Genomic DNA, 16,848 nt, shown 5'->3' on the forward strand with positions numbered 1-16,848 from the left:
ATATAAAATGATGTATGTACATATAGGATATAATTAAGTCAAATGAATCTAAAGTGTTTTTAGATTTGATGAAGTCTACTGCTTTGGAATTATAACACCACCTCATTTTTACAATGCAGTTTTGTGCCCAGACCCTCATACTGGAGGACAAAAATAAAAGTGAACTCAAGCACAATAAAATTTAGCATTTGTCTATGTACAATAATTACACTGTACATGCTTCATCTTTTTCTACCATCTTTCTATGAGATCCTTTACTAGGCTGTTTTAGTTGTTGGGTTGTGCTGAAGGACTCCTCACTTCAGCTGCTTTTTTATCAAGTCTATCTTATTCATTATGTCTTTTGTTGGATATAATAGGGAATTGACTTGAACAGCATAAAATATTCCACTTCTCTCTATAACACATTCCAGTCTTGCTACTGTTGGTAACTGCAGAGCCTTTCTTACTGTTGCTGATTAGTGATGCAGAGCCTTTCGCTGATGAAAGATCTGAAAGGACAAAATGCTTTTAAACATTGCTGAAACCAATCACCAATGGCTGGGAATGACACTACTTCTACTGTGTAGACAGTAAACAGTTCTTTCCTGGTCTTTGCTGATAGCACAGCATTACAGAAGGCCTACAAAATATTACACAAAGTACAGAGGTGGGCGATATGGCAAAAAAATAACATTGTGATACTTCAAGAAATTTTCACAATACACAATATTTATTTTCTCAGACATCCGACCAGTTGGAACTTAGAAAAAGGACAAGCGGTGCTACATTCAAAAAATACTATTAAAAACTGTAAACACTTTTTTTTACTCAGTGTTTGTATCCAGTTAAATCGGGCTAATTTTGCTCCTCTTATAATGAAACTTGTAGTTGGTCGGTTTTCTACAAGTACTAATGATATTCACGATTCAGGAAAGCATACTGTACTGTATTGTGACAGAATTTATCAGGATAATGATATATGTTGTCATGTTGCCCAGCCCTAACAAAACACTATATAATATCTTGCTATGCCTGATTCTGATTTTCCAGTTCTTATGCTTATGTAGGCTAAGCATCCAAACATATTTATTTATTCACTTTTTTGTTGTTTATTTAAGACACCAAAGAGCAAAATCACTTGTTCACCTTCCTAGTTTTTTATGCTCAGAAAACGTAACGTTACGTTGTGCTCTAATCTTAGCCCCTAACTCCAGCCAGGGGCTAATTCATATTAACCATATGGTTACGCTAATTTAAACTGGAAAGACTCGACACACAAAGCTAACATTAACTCCAAAATAAACAATATAAAATGGTCTGAAACGTAAACGGTCACACTCTGTACCTTCACGTTACTACTTATATGTAGGTTAAACAAGACGAAACAAATTACACAATGATAATGATTAGTTTAACCGCTTGACAGTACTTACATTGTTGACACAACCTCTACTCAGCAGCTGGAGTTGAAGGAGTCCACCCCAAACGCAGTCTGTGCTAACGCTCGCTGAACTAGCCCTGTGAAATCTGTTTCACAGACGAACTAATTTCTTGAAACATTACAAGTTAATGCCGTTCGTGTGAATCAATGTATGTACGAAGGAAAGAAATATATCAGTTACTGAGGTACATTTTTGCCCACTGAACGTTACAAAGTACACTCATAGCTCAGCTCTGCTAACTAAATCTAACACACACGACGGTCCACTAAGACTGCGGCCGGCCACTAGCCAAGGCGTCGGGGAGCCATTTTGTAGCGTCGTTCCAAATCTGTCTTGGTGAAGAAAAAAAATCCGGTAAAGGGCCCCACAGGGAAGGGGCCAGTGGATGGACCCACCGCATTCCTGAGATTCCTTTGTGGCATTATTGAAGTGCATAAAAAAACAGCTATTACTCAGTGTAGTCAGTTAAAAACATAAAATAACGCTAGCTAGGAAAACAACAGTTTGTAGTTACTTTTGTAATTTTCTTTTACATGAACGGTCAGCCACTGCACAATCAAAACTCCAACCAGGGGCCATGCTAACCGAGCTAAATGAGAACTGGTGACGGCCTCATTGAATTAGTCAAGTTTTGCTTTTATATCTGATCACGATAAAGTGTGGCATGTTTGTTTTACATGAAATTTCCCCGAACCGCGGAAAAATACCGTTGGTTGCGTTCCAAATAGCAGTTATTTTCGACCCCTACACTCTGACACCCTTAAGAGCCTTTCTAGGGAGTAGGGCGTAGGTATCATTACGTCTAAATGGAACGTACCATAGATACGCTGAAGCTTCGCGTCCCCCACGTGACGCTGTCTGCTCCCGCCTCCCGCTCTCTGTGATTTTATTGGTGGAGCGCCGCAGTACCCGGATGGTGGTATATAAAGACGTGAGCAGGCCGCTGCTCTTCCTTTTCCTGAAGACCAGACGAGTCGGTGTGTCTGCGCTTCCTGACTCACCGCTGTTCGCTTCATAAACACGAATAAGTCGGTCAGGAATACACAATCATGGTAATTTCCCCCACTTCTTTCTGGCTCTCTGTGAAAAGTGTGCAAGTGGTCTGTGTTAATCTGCCGAAGCCCAGAAAAGGCGAGCTGTTGTGTTTTCAGCACGTGTGGCACCACATAGCTAGCGTTAGTTGGCTAGCAGAGCATCCATCAATGTCCCACACGTTTCCCCTGATACTAGCTGGGCTGTGTTTGTCTTTTCAGCGCTTGTTAATGTTTTGTTAGGTATCAGCTTTCTAGTTACGTTGGTATATTTTCTTGTAAAGCAACGCGACTAAAGTTTCGTAACGTAAAGTTAGCTACGTTTTAATGTACTGTTAGCTAGCTAGCTAGCTAACCTAGCTTGATGCTAAATCCCGCGCCACTGACCCGGCTACAACACGACTGATGTTTCCTCGTTTCACGTGGGTTATAAAGCGAGCTAGATTTTACATGATACTGGTACGGTTTAGTCGTTTTTGTATATAATTAACCGGTTTGACAACATATTAAGCTGTTTAGACTGGCTGCTGCTACTATGCTGCAGATTCACTCTGTTCTGTGTTGTAACGTCGCATAGTGGCTAAGGGGTGCTGTCCGGAGTGGTCCTTTATTAAAGCCGTGTAAATGTTTAGAACTAGAACTTTCATTTAAAAGTTGAACTGCACCTCAAGGGTTCTGGCTACTTTAAGTTTGGTATACAGTAAATGTTTACTTGCCATGTTCAGAAAGTCTCATCAGTCCTTTGCTTTTCTCGTTGCTGATTCTCACACCTGTAGCTGAAGTTCTGATCTGAGCGCTGAAGCTGTGGATGGATTTGAAAATATAGTGAACACTAGCTCAGCTGTAAAGCAGTATGTGCTCAAGAATGAGTCTTAATTTGTTTTCTAGAAACTGAACTTTTTTCTCCTTCCAAATTTGCAGGCATTCAAAGACAGTGGCAAAGCTCCTGTTGAGCCTGAGGTGGCCATTCACCGCATCCGGATCACCCTCACCAGCCGCAACGTCAAGTCACTTGAGAAGGGTCAGTGCATGTGTTCAGATCTGTCCCTACCTTTTTAAGAAAACCTTCAGGCTGTGAGGATGACAATTGTAGAATGATTGTCTGTGAATTATTTAATACGCTATTCTGAGCCTTTGTACACATCTGAGTCAGATATTGCTGTACACTTGTGTTTTGCTCATGAGAACCTCTTACAACTTTGCAGTGTGTGCTGATCTGATCCGGGGTGCTAAGGAGAAGAGCCTTAAGGTGAAGGGGCCTGTGCGCATGCCCACCAAGGTAATTGTGCAAGTCAGGTTGCTTCCCAGAATCTGTTTGTGTTGTCAAGGTACATGTATGCTGCTAGGCACTCGTCTGAGACCATACTCACTGTCCAAAGTTGGCAGTTTCATGTAACTACTCAATGATCATTGTATCACATACATCTACAGTATAGGTGCACTTTGTTGTTTAGTTACTGATTGTAGCCCATCTGTTGCTGCAGTTTATCAGCCCCCCTATGCGATTCAGAAATGGACGCCAACCATATGTCAAGGGGTGGTCCTTTCTCAGCATGACTGAGACCAACCAAAAATGTCCAGTTGACAGGGGGTGTGTGATTAGAAATTAGACACTGATGAAGGACTACATTTATGATAAAATGGCTAATGAGCTGAGGGGTATGTAGGTCTGTGTGGTTTGTGACCATGTATAGCCTTCAGGTATTCAGCATGTATAAATAGTTGGGCTGAGGTAGGTTTAGTTAATGTCAGATGTGCCCTGGTCTAATCCCTTCTTGTTTTTCTCTCAGACCTTGCGCATCACCACCCGTAAGACCCCTTGTGGAGAGGGTTCCAAAACCTGGGACAGGTTCCAGATGAGGATCCACAAGCGCCTCATTGACCTTCACAGTCCATCTGAGATCGTCAAGCAGATCACCAGCATCAGCATCGAGCCTGGTGTCGAGGTGGAGGTTACCATCGCAGATGCGTAAACTGCTTTGAGTTGCCAGATTGAGCTGCTCTGATCATGACAGCACAATAAAGAGAGAGAGTGGATTTGATGTGTACTGTTTTTCTTTTGTTTTCCACTGGACACTGTGAAATCAAGGTGACAGATTCTTTGCTATGATGACCCCCTTGATGAACTCTTCCTAGAAATACTCAGTCCTGCTGAATTGACATGCTGTCAAAATGGGATGCTGCTTTTAGCGATTATAACTGGAGTTGTGTATGGAAAGAGAAATGCACCTCTGAGCCACTTTAACAGATTTCTATGTTGATGGTGCAGTGATTTCCCAACCCTGTTTTAGAAGCCCTGAGAATCAAGTGACTAGTTGTCTAGAGCAGTAGTACTTAAGAGGGGGTGTAGCTATTTTTTCCATTTGCGTTATGTACTTTACTAAACATATTTGATTATCAAGTCAAGGCTTATTTTTGTATTCCATATTTGTGAGTGAACTGAAGGTACTTTACTACAGAGGAGATAATATATTGGTCACCTTTTTAAAGAAAAAGTTCATTTGCTCGCCTGAGTATAGGAAGGTGGAGGACTGAAGTTAGGCAGATGTGTTAATGTAATGTAGCTAGTAGTTTTAGTTCACACTATCTGGTTTTATATCAGTGGTTCAAAAAATGTTCCCATGATGAAAACAAAGGTTCTCTAAACAGAATTCTCCAACAGGCATCCTTTGCCTAGTAGGAGTTTCAAACAATACATTCAGGCTTCAGCAGAAATCACCTGAGATTCACACTGAAGTCCCTTTGTTCGGGAAACTATTATTTGAAATTGACTACATTTCTATTTTCATTAAGAAAAAAATCTGTTAACAATTAAAGCAGTTCTGTGTGTATGTCTAAAGAAAAAAATAATGAAATGGTCATAGATAAAACCATACAGTTTAAAGCATAAATAGTCTATAACTTTTGAAGTGAAGTTGAATAGTCACAAAGAGGACAGGGGTGTTAAAGTTTTAAAGTAGGGATGGGCAGATTGATACTGAAATATTTACACTTCCAATTATGACAATATTGAAACTAGGTACTTTGTTTAAACACTGAACTGAATCTACATTATTAATGACTTAAGCAAATAAATGTGTAGGATAGAGCTACTTTTCCTTCCATCCTCTGCTCTCACAGTCAGGCACAGACAGACACAGTGAACAGTGGCAGATCTTTTGTTGTTATTTCCCTAATCAGACAGTTTATATGGCAGCTTATTTAATATAAATGCAAAAGCTTTGAAATTAAACTTGTAATCTCAACTTTTTAACTGGTTTTTACTCTTGAAATAACAAATAATCCCCTGTTCAGACGTATGGGTACTGGTGTCTCCCTGCCTGTTTAAAGCAGTCTCGGAGGACGCGCTCTGCAGGTCAGCTGCACCGTTTGCTCTCATAAAGCTGATTGTTCCTCGACTCTGATTGGTGCCTCAGTTTTCTAACTGAGACGTGATTGGTTGGTTGCCATTTTTGGGTGGTGCTTCAGCTCGTCACTGAAAGTGGATAAAGCTGCTTTTCATTGTGTGTCGTTGTTGTTGATTGTCAGTATGAAAACCTGCTGCTGTTAAAATGTTTTATTGAAGCAGCCGGTCTGTTTTTAGCGAACCAGTTAGTTTCGGTCACGCGAACTGAGGGCGGAGGAGTCTGTGTATCTCCCATTTCTCTGAGTTTGGTAAGACTGAAAACGAAAGGAGTGTAAAATACTGATGACTGAACTTTATTATTTAAGTGTTATTTTACTCACCTGGAGTGTGATCGAAATTAAGTAGTTGGACTTTTGTTCCATTATAACTCAAAAAAAAATCACTCCTTATTTTTTCATTAGACCTTCGAAGTGATCTTTGCAAATCTCAAAGGCCACGAGGTTTCTATTTTTCTGTACACTCTTAAAAAAGATTAAAGGGTTCTTTAGTAAAGGCAGTGGTTCTCTTTACACCCATGAGTTCTATGTCGAAGCATTTCATGCTTAAATGGTTCTTCGCATGGTGAAATAGTTCTTAAGATTAATGGGGGATGTGTTGTTTGTGGTTCCAAATAGCACCAAAAAGGGTTCTGCTATTGTTACAATAGAGCTTGTAACAATAGAAGAACTCTTTTTGATGTTTTACAGAACTAATTTCAAAAAGGTTCTATATCGAACCATATGCAACACATTTTCCGTCGATCTGAAGAACAATTAAATATTAAATAAGCATTAAATATTTCTATATGCACTCTTAAAGATGGTTTATGTGTGTGTGTGTGTGTGTGTTTATATATTTATATATATATATATATATATATATATATTTATTAATTACGCTATTATAATTGAGAGAGAGATATCCATAAATGTTCGAAGAACCATTTGCATGATTAAAAGGTTCTTTGTCTTGTGAAATGGAAATGGTTTTTCAGATGCAGAATGGGTTGTATATGGTTTGTTAAAGGACCTTTTAAAAAAGTGGTTCTGTATATCACCAAAGAGGATTGGTTACGATGTCAAGCTTGTAACAGTAGAAGGACCTTTTAATAGACTGCTCTGTATAGAACCATGAATATTTCAAGAACCATTTGCATGATTAAACATTTTTGTATGGTGAAATGGTACTTCAGATTGATGGAGAATGTGTTGTATATGCTTCTGTGTAACCTTTTTGAAAAAAAGGATTGACATTGTAACAACAGCAGAACCCTTTTTGGTGCTATATAGAATCCTTCTCAAAAAGATTCTGTGTAGAACCATAGACAACACATTGTCAATCTGAAGAACCGTTTCACTGTGCAAAGAACTATTTAATCATGCAGATGGTGGTGCATGTGCACTGTGGTTTTTTTTTTTGTTTGTTTGTTTTTTTAAATTAAACTAAAGAACCCTTGAAGAACCAGTGTGTAGCTAATCAGTAAATCACATTTAATAGCCTACCAATGTGCCTAATGACGTCTGGTTGCTGTTTAACTGTGGATTTTCTTGAAGCTATGGCGGCAACTATTGACCTGACGCACGAGGGCACACTTTTGGTGGCCATGGAGTCAACAGCTTGTGACCCCCACCACACTGCCTTACCAGAACTTTCTGGACTTTCCTCCATCACTTCACAGGTATGAGTAGTGCCACGTCTTCATATACGATCTAGCAGGTCATCATGAGTAAGTGTTTGTTTTATGATTCTTGGGCACTTTTTTCATTTTTCAGCTTCAGGAAGTGGTGAGGCTTTTTTTCTTAATTTGTTTTACTTTTCATATCTGTACTAAATTTTGGTCAATGCCGTCAGTCCACGGATGTTATGCCTCCGTTACCGCATCCCATTTACTGCATCTGAATACTTATTTTCCAGCTCCATGTAGGATCTAACAGATCATGAGTGTCTGTGTGTTCTCAGAGCGAGTCAGTAGATGGTTCTGAGCAGCAGCTTCGAGTTTACCTCAGGGTTCGTCCCTTCAGTAAAGAGGAGCTCAGCAATAATGAGGACCAGGTTTGTGCATTCTGATCTAGTACGTGTAATCTAGTACATGTGTTCATGTCAGTTGAACATGCAGCTGAAGTTGAATAACTGTGCTTGATCTTTTTCAGGGTTGTGTCGTTTTGGAGAGCACAGAAACTGCTGCACTATATGCTCCCAAAGGCTCCGCTACCATGAAGAGCAGCGAGAAAGGCATTGGACAGCAGCTTCACAAGTTCAGCTTCACGAAGGTGCTCTGATCTTGTCTTTCTATAAAAGTCTAAACTCTGTTTTATGATCTCCTTTGTGCAGCTCTGGGTAATGGTTTTTGATGTTTTTGTTGTAGATCTTTGGGCCAGAGTCAACTCAGGCAGAATTCTTTGATGGAACAATCAAATCTCAAGTTCAGGACTTCCTGCAAGGCAGAAATGCATTGGTGTTCAGTTATGGAGTGACCAATGCTGGGAAGACCCATACCATACAAGGCATGTGCCTTCAGTGTCTGCATGAAGTTTCTCTAAAAAATTAAAGTGCTTTGTGTGTGTAAAGGAGTTACAAAATGCATGTCTTGACCAGCTCCTTTTTCTCATCACGTCAATTCTTAATTCTGGTCATGTTGCCTTACTTGCAGCAGATCTTCACTACTCCTCAGTAGTTTGGAATATTAATTAAGAATGTTTACAATATTTGTGAACTACACACCAAAAGATATTTAGATGCTTTCAAAATTTTAAGTATTTTTGGAAGTAGCTATTAGGATCACTTTTTGCTTTTGATGTAACCAAATTAGTTATATTGTTGAACATGAATTCCAGACTTTTAAATGGAAAAATCCATGTTTATGTGCAAATGCAGGTTCGCAGAAGGATCCTGGGATTTTGCCTCGTGCTCTGGATGCAGTGTTCAGGCACATCAGTGGGCGGATGTATGAACACATGGACCTGAGGCCGTATCTGAGCTCAGATGTGCAGAAACTGGACCCAGATCTGCTCAGAGCAGAGAGATGCGCCAAAGCAGCCCTGTTCAGTCTGCTTAAGGAGGTACTAGCTAGAGGCGTAAATCTGACTTCACAGTAATTCAGTTACAGCTCTTTAGGAAATGGTTCAGAAGTAGTACAGAAGTGTCTAATTTGATTTTGGATGAGTACAATAGAAAATTGTCTATTTTGGCTAATGTTCTGAAATCAGAGGTTGTTTGTTTGTTTGTTTGTTTGTTTTACCCATTGTGTCAGCACAGCTTAATGCAGCTAAACATGTGTCAGGTTTGGTACTCGCAACCAAATCAAAGTTCATTATGAGCTAGAAAAAAATTCTTTCTACAAACTGTGTTGTGAACTTTTGACAACTTTCAAAATGTGCTGTGAGCTCTACTGTCCATGGCCAGATTTAGACCTTTCCTGAAGCAATAATAATAATAATAATAATAATAATAATAATAATAATGAGGTCTATTATGGAATGACTTAATTTGTGTGCAGGAGTCAGAGTCCATCAGAAACAGCCAGAGTAGAAGCTCTTCATCTTCCTCCATCAACAGTCTCTCTTTTTCAGGAGTTTCCTATGACCACACAGGTAATACATATATTGTCATACTCAAAGAAAAAAAAAAAAAATTACCAAAATAACTATGGGAGAAGGGGTGGGGAAATGTTAACTTTAACTATATTTTAATGTGAATACTTTATTCCAGGTAATTTTGGATAACTTAATTTTTTATTTATTTTTTATTTTTTTGTGGTCCATTCAACAAGCACACTGTTCACGCACTGAAAGTCAGCTCTTGTTTACAAAAAGTCTCTCATTACTTAACTTCATACTGTGCTTTTACAGCAGAAGTCAGTGTTTCCTGGTTGAAAAAACATTTTTACTGCTCTGTCTTCCTCTTTCTCAGTGGACAGCACAGAGGTAGCTGTGGATGATGTGCAGTCGCTTTACTCTTTATGGGTCGCTTATTATGAGATCTATAACGAGCATGTGTACGACCTGCTTCAGCCAGCTCTCACCAACAAGACAAAGAGGCGCCCCGCGCTGCGCGTGTGTGAGGACAGCACTGGAAACTCCTACGTTAGAGGTGACTGTGTGCTGTAGTCATTATACTCCAGTAGCTCAGGGTATTATGAATCCCTTAAGTGTGTATCTCTCTGCTGTAAGCATGCCCTCCATAAGGAATGTTAATATGGGTATGATGATTTAGGGATGGAAGGGGGATTTAATGCTGTATTGCAGTATAAAACGACATCATACTTTTTCAGGTTTGAAAAATTGATAACTGTACACAGTTATAGCTTAAAATCACAGAAGAAATGTATTCCCTGCAAAGCATATGTGCAATGCAGTGTGGGTTTGGTAACTTGCTAGTTTATTAAAACTATGGTAGATCAAGTTAATGTTGTTATATATATTTTTTTTAAATGTAATGGTAAACTTAAGTCAGTAAAAATCAATGATACATTGATACATAGTCATATGTAAACATTTATATGACTTTAATGTGTTTTTATTTATTTATGTATGTATTTAGGCTTGAGGCATGAGAGAATTGTATCATTACTGTTAAGTGTGCAGTATGAAGATGTATGGAGTGTTTGTCCGCTGCATGTTGTAGATCTGAGGTGGGTTAATGTACAGACGACTGAGGAGGCGAGTAAAGTGCTGCGTGTAGGGAATAAGAACCGCAGTGCTGCTGCCACCAAAATGAACCAGTCATCCAGCAGGAGGTGATATTGCTTCTCTGTGGTCTTACTGAATGCTTATCTTTTCACTTATTCAAAAGATTCCCTACAGCATATTTCAAAATTGTGCAAACAGGGGAAGCCAAACTTTTCCAAAGTACCCAGAAAGTCTTTGACCTAAAGAGCTCTGTTTCTTTTTAGTACTATTTAAGCACTGATCTTTAATGTTTGCTGTTTTTACCATTAACTGTCAGAACTGACTCAAGCTTTTTACTGTTTGAAAGCCTTTATTGCAGTACCAAACTAGTTGTATTTAGTCCTGTTTGCAGATCTATGTAAATATTGATTTCTTCATGCTAGTTAATATGGGTGCCATTCTGTGCTTTACTAAAACTTTCTTTTTGTGCTTCTTACAGCCACAGCATCTTTACAATCAAGCTGATGCGCCTTGATGGAGGTGATGTCCAGGGAATGTCAGAGTAAGTGTTTCAGAAGCGTGTGTGGCTGTGTCCGTGTAGTTTTGTAGTGATTTTTCTCTTTCCTCTTTTTCAGGCTTTCTTTGTGTGATCTGGCTGGATCAGAGCGATGCAATAAGACCAGAACATTTGGAGAGCGTCTGAAGGAGGCGGGGAACATCAACAACTCTCTGCTTATCCTGGGCAAGTGCATTGCAGCTTTACGCAACAACCAAAATGAAAGGTACAGCTGCGTGCCATAATCTGCATTAGGTATACAATCCTGTGCAAAAGTCTTAGGCCAACTGAGCATTGTTTACTTATTAAAGCAGGGCATTTTAAACTAAAGGTGCAGTGTGTAAGATTAAGAGGAATAATTTAGCAGAAATATAGTATACAAAATCAGGTTTCATTTGCATATAATCACCTATAACTATGAATTGATTCATTATCATAGAATAAGCCCTGCATATCTACATAGGGAACAGGTCCTCTTCCAACAGGGGCTGCCATGTTTCACTACCATCTGTCTACAGTAGCTCAGAAAGGACAAACCAGACACTGGCCTTAGAGAGTGCCTTTGATGTTGCTTTGATGAAGCAGCAGCTTGAAATTTTGGTGGTGCTATATATGGTTGGAAGACATGGAAAGGCATAAAGAAGAATCAGTGGTTGTAGCTGGTGCTGACTAACTATTATTTAGAACAAGGAAAAAGCAGGGGAGGGTGAATCCCCGTTGTCAAAGAAGGGAAAACATTAAGAAGCAAAACGAAATTGGGACGGGTGACTGCAGAAAACAGAGATAAACACTGCTGTGACTTTTCCCAGATGGAAGTCTCTCAAACGTTTTCAGATTGATGCTGTTGCCTGTTTTCTGCTGGACAAGTAATTTAGTGTTCCAATCTAAATGCGAGTTGCTGTTTGATGGCTTAAGACAGAACATAGGGAATATGAAGGTGTAGTTACCAGCCCAAGTAATCCCCCCCCCCCCATGTGTCAATGTTGAAAAATATCACATTGCTATATTGCTGTAACTTTATGTTCATGTGCCAAAACTGTAATTTCTTTAGTATTTGGATCAAAAAGCCAGTCCATCACAGGGTAGACATACACATTTCCTCTGCTGGCATACTTGATTTTTAGGTTCGTGTTTGTTTTTTTTTTTTTTTGTTTTTTTTTATTATTATTATTTTTTTAAATAGGTGAAGCTAGTACTGGATGGTAACTACAAATACTGGGCTAACGTAAGATTGGGAATGGATGATCTGATATGCTGACACAATCACATGGTTGTTGTCCAAAAAGAAAAAAAGGGTGTAACACTTGCTTCCCAGATAAAGTTTGAAATATGATTTTCTCAGACCTTTTCATAGTCCTGTATGTGTTGTTGTTTAGATTATTTTAGGTAAAATGTCTCTGAATTGTTTTCTAGGGTGAAGAGCAGTTACGTCCCCTTTCGTGAGAGCAAGCTGACCCGCCTCTTCCAGGGCGTTTTTTGTGGCCGTGGTAGAGCCTCCATGATTGTGAACATCAATCAGTGTGCATCCACTTATGATGAGACGCTTCATGTCATGAAGTTCTCCGCAGTGGCTAAAGAGGTACAACAGTGGCTGGTGGCATAAATGGTGTAAATCTGTTTCTCGACCCTGGTCCTGCAGTTTTCCTGTCCAGTGTGTTTTGGTGTTTTCCTTCTTGCACTCACCCAATTCCGCTCAACAGGTAGTTTAAGGAGTTGGAGTGAGTTTCTTTTGAGCAGTATAATGTAGAGTCTGGAGAACCCACAGATTAACGTTAGATAATGCTGGGCAATTGTCTGAAACAATGTCTGTGGTGATGGTCAACAGGCTGTAAAGGTTAGACCATGTTAAGGGGAAATTGCTCTGATTTGTCAAGATTGCTGCATATTTCAGATGTAAACAATCATTCAGAGTGGTCTGATGTGAATGTGGTGCATTGTAGAAAAACTACCAACTTGGATTTCTTTACAGTGGTGGTAATGGGAACCAGGGATCATGTTTACAACACAAAACAAATGACCATTTTATTTGCTATCTAAAATGATTAGTAGACCTACATGCAACATCTGAGGTTTTTATATGTAATGTTGCTAACACTAATATGTTGGTGAATCTTTTTCTGTGGGTACTATTATTACGTACAATGCCCGGCATTCACCTTTCCGCCATCTCAAAGCTAAAATAAAACAATTTGTATCCCTTTCATGGAGCGGCTGTCTGTGAGGTAGCTTTTAGAGGCATTAAACGCTTTGGAGGTTTGGTTTCTGTCACTACCACTGTAAATGCTTCTGACTTGGTAAACCACTCCATATGACTAAAGAATTTACTGGAACTGTAGAAAAGTGGCATACATGGTTTATTTAGCTTTGATTTTAAGCCTGTTTACATGTTTAAGTTCACTGATCGTTTGCTGAAGGCTGCTGGGTTTTGTGGGTAAATTGCTGGTTTATAGCAGAGTTTTGTTTATTAGGTGCTTCAGGTGATCCCATCCCGCTCTCTTGAGTCTCTGGCGCCACGTCTGATTGGTCGGGATGGTAAACCTTTGTTAAGCAACCGGGAGATTGACAGCCAAGCAGTGGATGATTTCATATCGGAGGACGAGCTGTTGGACGGTGATGAAGAGGCTGACATGTCCATACTACCCCAGGAGGTGTTTTTACTCTAACATAGTCTACCTAAATTAGACTGAATGGAAAATATAATGGAATTGCAACAATATATGCTAGAATTTCAAGAGAAGTGCTCATGGTGAGACTACCCAGTGTACACTGTAATACTTCGTACAACTTGAGTAAAAGTAAAATGAATTATTTTTCTGTTCATTAGAAGTTCAGTGAGCTTATTTGTACATTAACCAGGTTACTTTAATTTCTTTTATCTCTCTTTAAAAATGTAGACAGCAAAAATCACACAGAAAATAATGGTTTAATATGGCAAATAATTGTCTTTGTGTAGGATCTGCTGAATTTGGTGGAAAGTCTGCGGGCAAAGCTATTTGCAGAGCGCAAGAAAAATCTGCTGCAGGAGATTCAGATACGCAAGGAGATGGGTGATGCCATGCAGCAGGAAATCATGGAGATTGAAGAGTGTCATAGGTATGACCATTTGTTGATTGAAAAGCTGCAACAAAGGTCTAATGTCATTATGATAAAGGGTGTACACTAGGCGTGGGTGATGTGGGGCTTCAGCAAAGAAAGGATGCCTTGAAACTCTCACGATGTGCTATATAAATGTTTCATTTTTCTGAGGTTTGATATTTTGGAAGTGATGAGAACCAACAGTACCACACTTGTATTTAAAAAAAGAACAAAAAAAACAAAAAAAAAACTCAGAATTCAGTGTCTTCACATACTGTACTGCACTAAATCTAATTAAACAGGACCAATTATGCTTTCTTTGTAATGAAAATATTCCACAATGTGCCTATCATTTTTGTGTTAAATGTAATTGGTCCTTCAGATTTGTGCCTAATAGCTAAATTGTTTAGTGGTAAATGGGCTTTAGTACTCTGTGACTCTTATTATTGATGGATGTTTTCAGCACTCAGCAGAGTTTTAAAACCTGGTGTAATGGTTGTTTTTATTGAGCTTGTTTGGTTCTATCTCATGAGGAACGTCTGTTAGTGGGTAAGCTATTGCCTGTATCTTAGTCGTCAGATGGCTGATTTGAAGGAGAGTTATGAGGAGAAGATGGACAGCACGTTTGAGATGTATAAAGAAGCGCTGAAGGAGCATGCCTACCAGTGTGCTCTGGAGCGGCTGGAAGACGACTACGTCACTATAGAGGAATACACAGCAGAGCAAGACCGGGCCAAGGTGTGTGGTCAAATAACATCAAGCATAACAAATCATTGGGTATTCTACCAAATACAAAGATAAAGGGGAAACTGCAATGGAGAAGCTGTTTTAGTTGTACTAAAGTATGGGTTTTGAGTCACTGCAATTGCAACGCTCTCCATTCTTTAAAACAGATCAAGCTGACACTCAAATCAGGTCTCAAGTTTGACCAAAGCCGCTGTTAGTTATTTTCCCTTTTGTACAAAATATTGGATACGCCGATATTGCAATAACAAATATTTTGCTGCCCTGTTTGCTGATTTGTTTATTGTCCAATCAGGAGCTTGAGAGGCGTGTGAATGAATTGGAATGGAAGCTGAATGGTTCTGAACCTGCTGCTGCTTCGTCTGTTCAGCAGGACAGCTCAACACAGACTGACCCAATTCAGCCCACCACTGAGGAGACAGGTTGGTTGTTTATATGTGTAGCTTTTTCTTTTACCCATTTCAGATGCTTATTTGCCTACTTTATCTGCCTGTTTTTAGATACTGAGCGGTTCAAACATCTCTACAAGGAGAAATGTGCTGTGGAACAGTTGTGTGCTGAAAAACAAGAGGTAATGAATAAAAAGTTACAGTAAATGTTATTGATACAAACTGCTTATTGAAAGAGTGGGTTTTGACTTGATCACCTTACTTCTACACCATATGTTCATGTTGTATTGCAAACAATCAAAAGATGGTTTTAACATAGCCTTTCAGTAGCCTTATTTGTTACTTGTTTTAAAGTAACAGTTATACTTTAGGTTATGTACCACAATGAGAGTGAAACTCTTACAGAAACCTGTTTATCCTGTGAGTACAATTACTTTTCTCTTGGCCAAGGGACTCCGTTCTCTTGCTGTAAGAAAGGGTCCAAATTCCTGTTCATCATGAGGCTTATGTTTTCCTCCTCCTTTAGCAGGGTAAATAGGTTGCACACGTATGACATAACTGAAGTGTTTACTTAAGCTAATATCAAGTTGTACCATTTAAAAGAACACTTTATCCAAACCCTACAGGAATAGACAATCCTTTACGTGGTCATATTTAAATAGTGAATGTAAATTGTGTTCATGTATTGTTACCTTCATGTTCGAACAAAAGTGGAATGCCTTATAAATAAGCTGGCCGTGCATGGTCATGTTCAAATGAGTGCATATCCTTTGTCTAGTTGATTGTATCTCTTGAGAAGCGGATCCGTGACTTGAATGAGACTCTGCAGGAAGCTGGAGAAAGCTACATGGAGAAACTAACCGAGGTCCAAAATCTGCAGAACAGGCTGAACAATCAGGTACGTGAACACGTTCGCATGCTTACTTGCTTACTATCACGTGTTCACACGGTTTGTTTATTGCTAACAGGAGCGAGATGCTGAGCGTTTGCAGCGTGAGCTCACTGATAAAGAGGCAGAAGCGCATGCTCTGAAGGAGGACCTGGCGAAACTGACCACTGACTCTGCAGGACAGCCTCGTCCGAAGCGGGGACTGCTGGTCAACATCAAGGAATCAATGTCGACTCCATCTTCTGGAAACCTGTGCCGCACAATCCGAAAGTCTGTCCGGACTACAACTTCTCTGAGGAAAAAACCCAACTGACTGGTCAAAATGTGCTGCATGTATGACTAAGCAGGGGTCTAAGCAAGTTTTTATGTAATGTCTGTCTTTTTTTTATTTATTTAATAAAATTTTACCACTACCGAACTGCTGTCCTTGGTTAAATTTGCTTGCATGAGTAAATGGGGTGGATGATATTTAATAAAAAAAAAAGCAAACTGCACTAAATGGTTAATTAAGGCTAATTGTCTTTGTGAGGAAACATGCAGTTCAGTGTGCTTGAAGTTCTGATAACTTTAATAACTTTAAGCCCAAAGTCAAGCCTGTTCAATAGGAAAAGAGCTGAGGGTCACTTATATTGGTTAATCCTATGCTTTGGGTTTGAGTTACTTAACTAAAAATTATGCTCTGTGAATTATACCCTTTTGATTAAAAGTTATCATGGTGCTAGCTATTTGTTCAATTAAAATAATTTAA

The 16,848-nt window shown here is 39.3% G+C and overlaps 2 protein-coding genes and 1 non-coding gene across 3 annotated transcripts; all 3 read left to right on the top strand.

Annotated features, from left to right (window-relative positions):
* Nucleotides 1-2,343: 2,343 nt before the first annotated feature.
* rps20 (ribosomal protein S20) lies at nt 2,344-4,492 on the top strand. The gene is made up of 4 exons (XM_036597215.1): nt 2,344-2,476; nt 3,377-3,476; nt 3,661-3,734; nt 4,246-4,492. The coding sequence occupies exons 1-4, from the start codon at nt 2,474-2,476 to the stop codon at nt 4,426-4,428; spliced, it is 360 nt and encodes a 119-aa protein (XP_036453108.1). The 5' UTR covers nt 2,344-2,473; the 3' UTR covers nt 4,429-4,492.
* Nucleotides 3,525-3,592, top strand: LOC118826807. Its single transcript, XR_005008809.1, has one exon. It is a non-coding gene; the product is annotated as a small nucleolar RNA U54 (small nucleolar RNA).
* A 1,500-nt stretch (nt 4,493-5,992) lies between the features above and the next one.
* Nucleotides 5,993-16,734, top strand: zgc:56231 (uncharacterized protein LOC406257 homolog). Its single transcript, XM_036597684.1, has 19 exons — nt 5,993-6,109; nt 7,394-7,518; nt 7,800-7,892; nt 7,991-8,110; nt 8,206-8,344; nt 8,715-8,899; nt 9,337-9,430; nt 9,750-9,929; nt 10,464-10,575; nt 10,947-11,009; nt 11,083-11,229; nt 12,417-12,582; nt 13,472-13,651; nt 13,957-14,096; nt 14,651-14,816; nt 15,118-15,244; nt 15,323-15,393; nt 15,990-16,109; nt 16,180-16,734. Exons 2-19 carry the CDS (start codon nt 7,396-7,398, stop codon nt 16,411-16,413), a joined length of 2,460 nt encoding a protein of 819 aa, XP_036453577.1. The 5' UTR covers nt 5,993-6,109; nt 7,394-7,395; the 3' UTR covers nt 16,414-16,734.
* Nucleotides 16,735-16,848: the final 114 nt, after the last annotated feature.

Source organism: Colossoma macropomum, unplaced genomic scaffold (assembly GCF_904425465.1).
Source record: "Colossoma macropomum unplaced genomic scaffold, Colossoma_macropomum, whole genome shotgun sequence".
Classification (NCBI taxonomy): Eukaryota; Metazoa; Chordata; class Actinopteri; order Characiformes; family Serrasalmidae; genus Colossoma; species Colossoma macropomum.

Excerpts from the sequence above, each read along its gene's own strand:
- rps20 (XM_036597215.1), top strand. Across the intron at positions 3,477-3,660 it reads CGTCAAGTCACTTGAGAAGG|TGTGTGCTGATCTGATCCGG; the intron begins GTCAGTGCATGT and ends ACAACTTTGCAG. Across the intron at positions 3,735-4,245 it reads CTGTGCGCATGCCCACCAAG|ACCTTGCGCATCACCACCCG; the intron begins GTAATTGTGCAA and ends TTTTTCTCTCAG.
- zgc:56231 (XM_036597684.1), top strand. The coding sequence starts at position 7,396 with ATGGCGGCAACTATTGACCTGACGCACGAGGGCACACTTTTGGTGGCC. Across the intron at positions 8,900-9,336 it reads TGTTCAGTCTGCTTAAGGAG|GAGTCAGAGTCCATCAGAAA; the intron begins GTACTAGCTAGA and ends ATTTGTGTGCAG. Across the intron at positions 9,930-10,463 it reads TGGAAACTCCTACGTTAGAG|ATCTGAGGTGGGTTAATGTA; the intron begins GTGACTGTGTGC and ends TGCATGTTGTAG.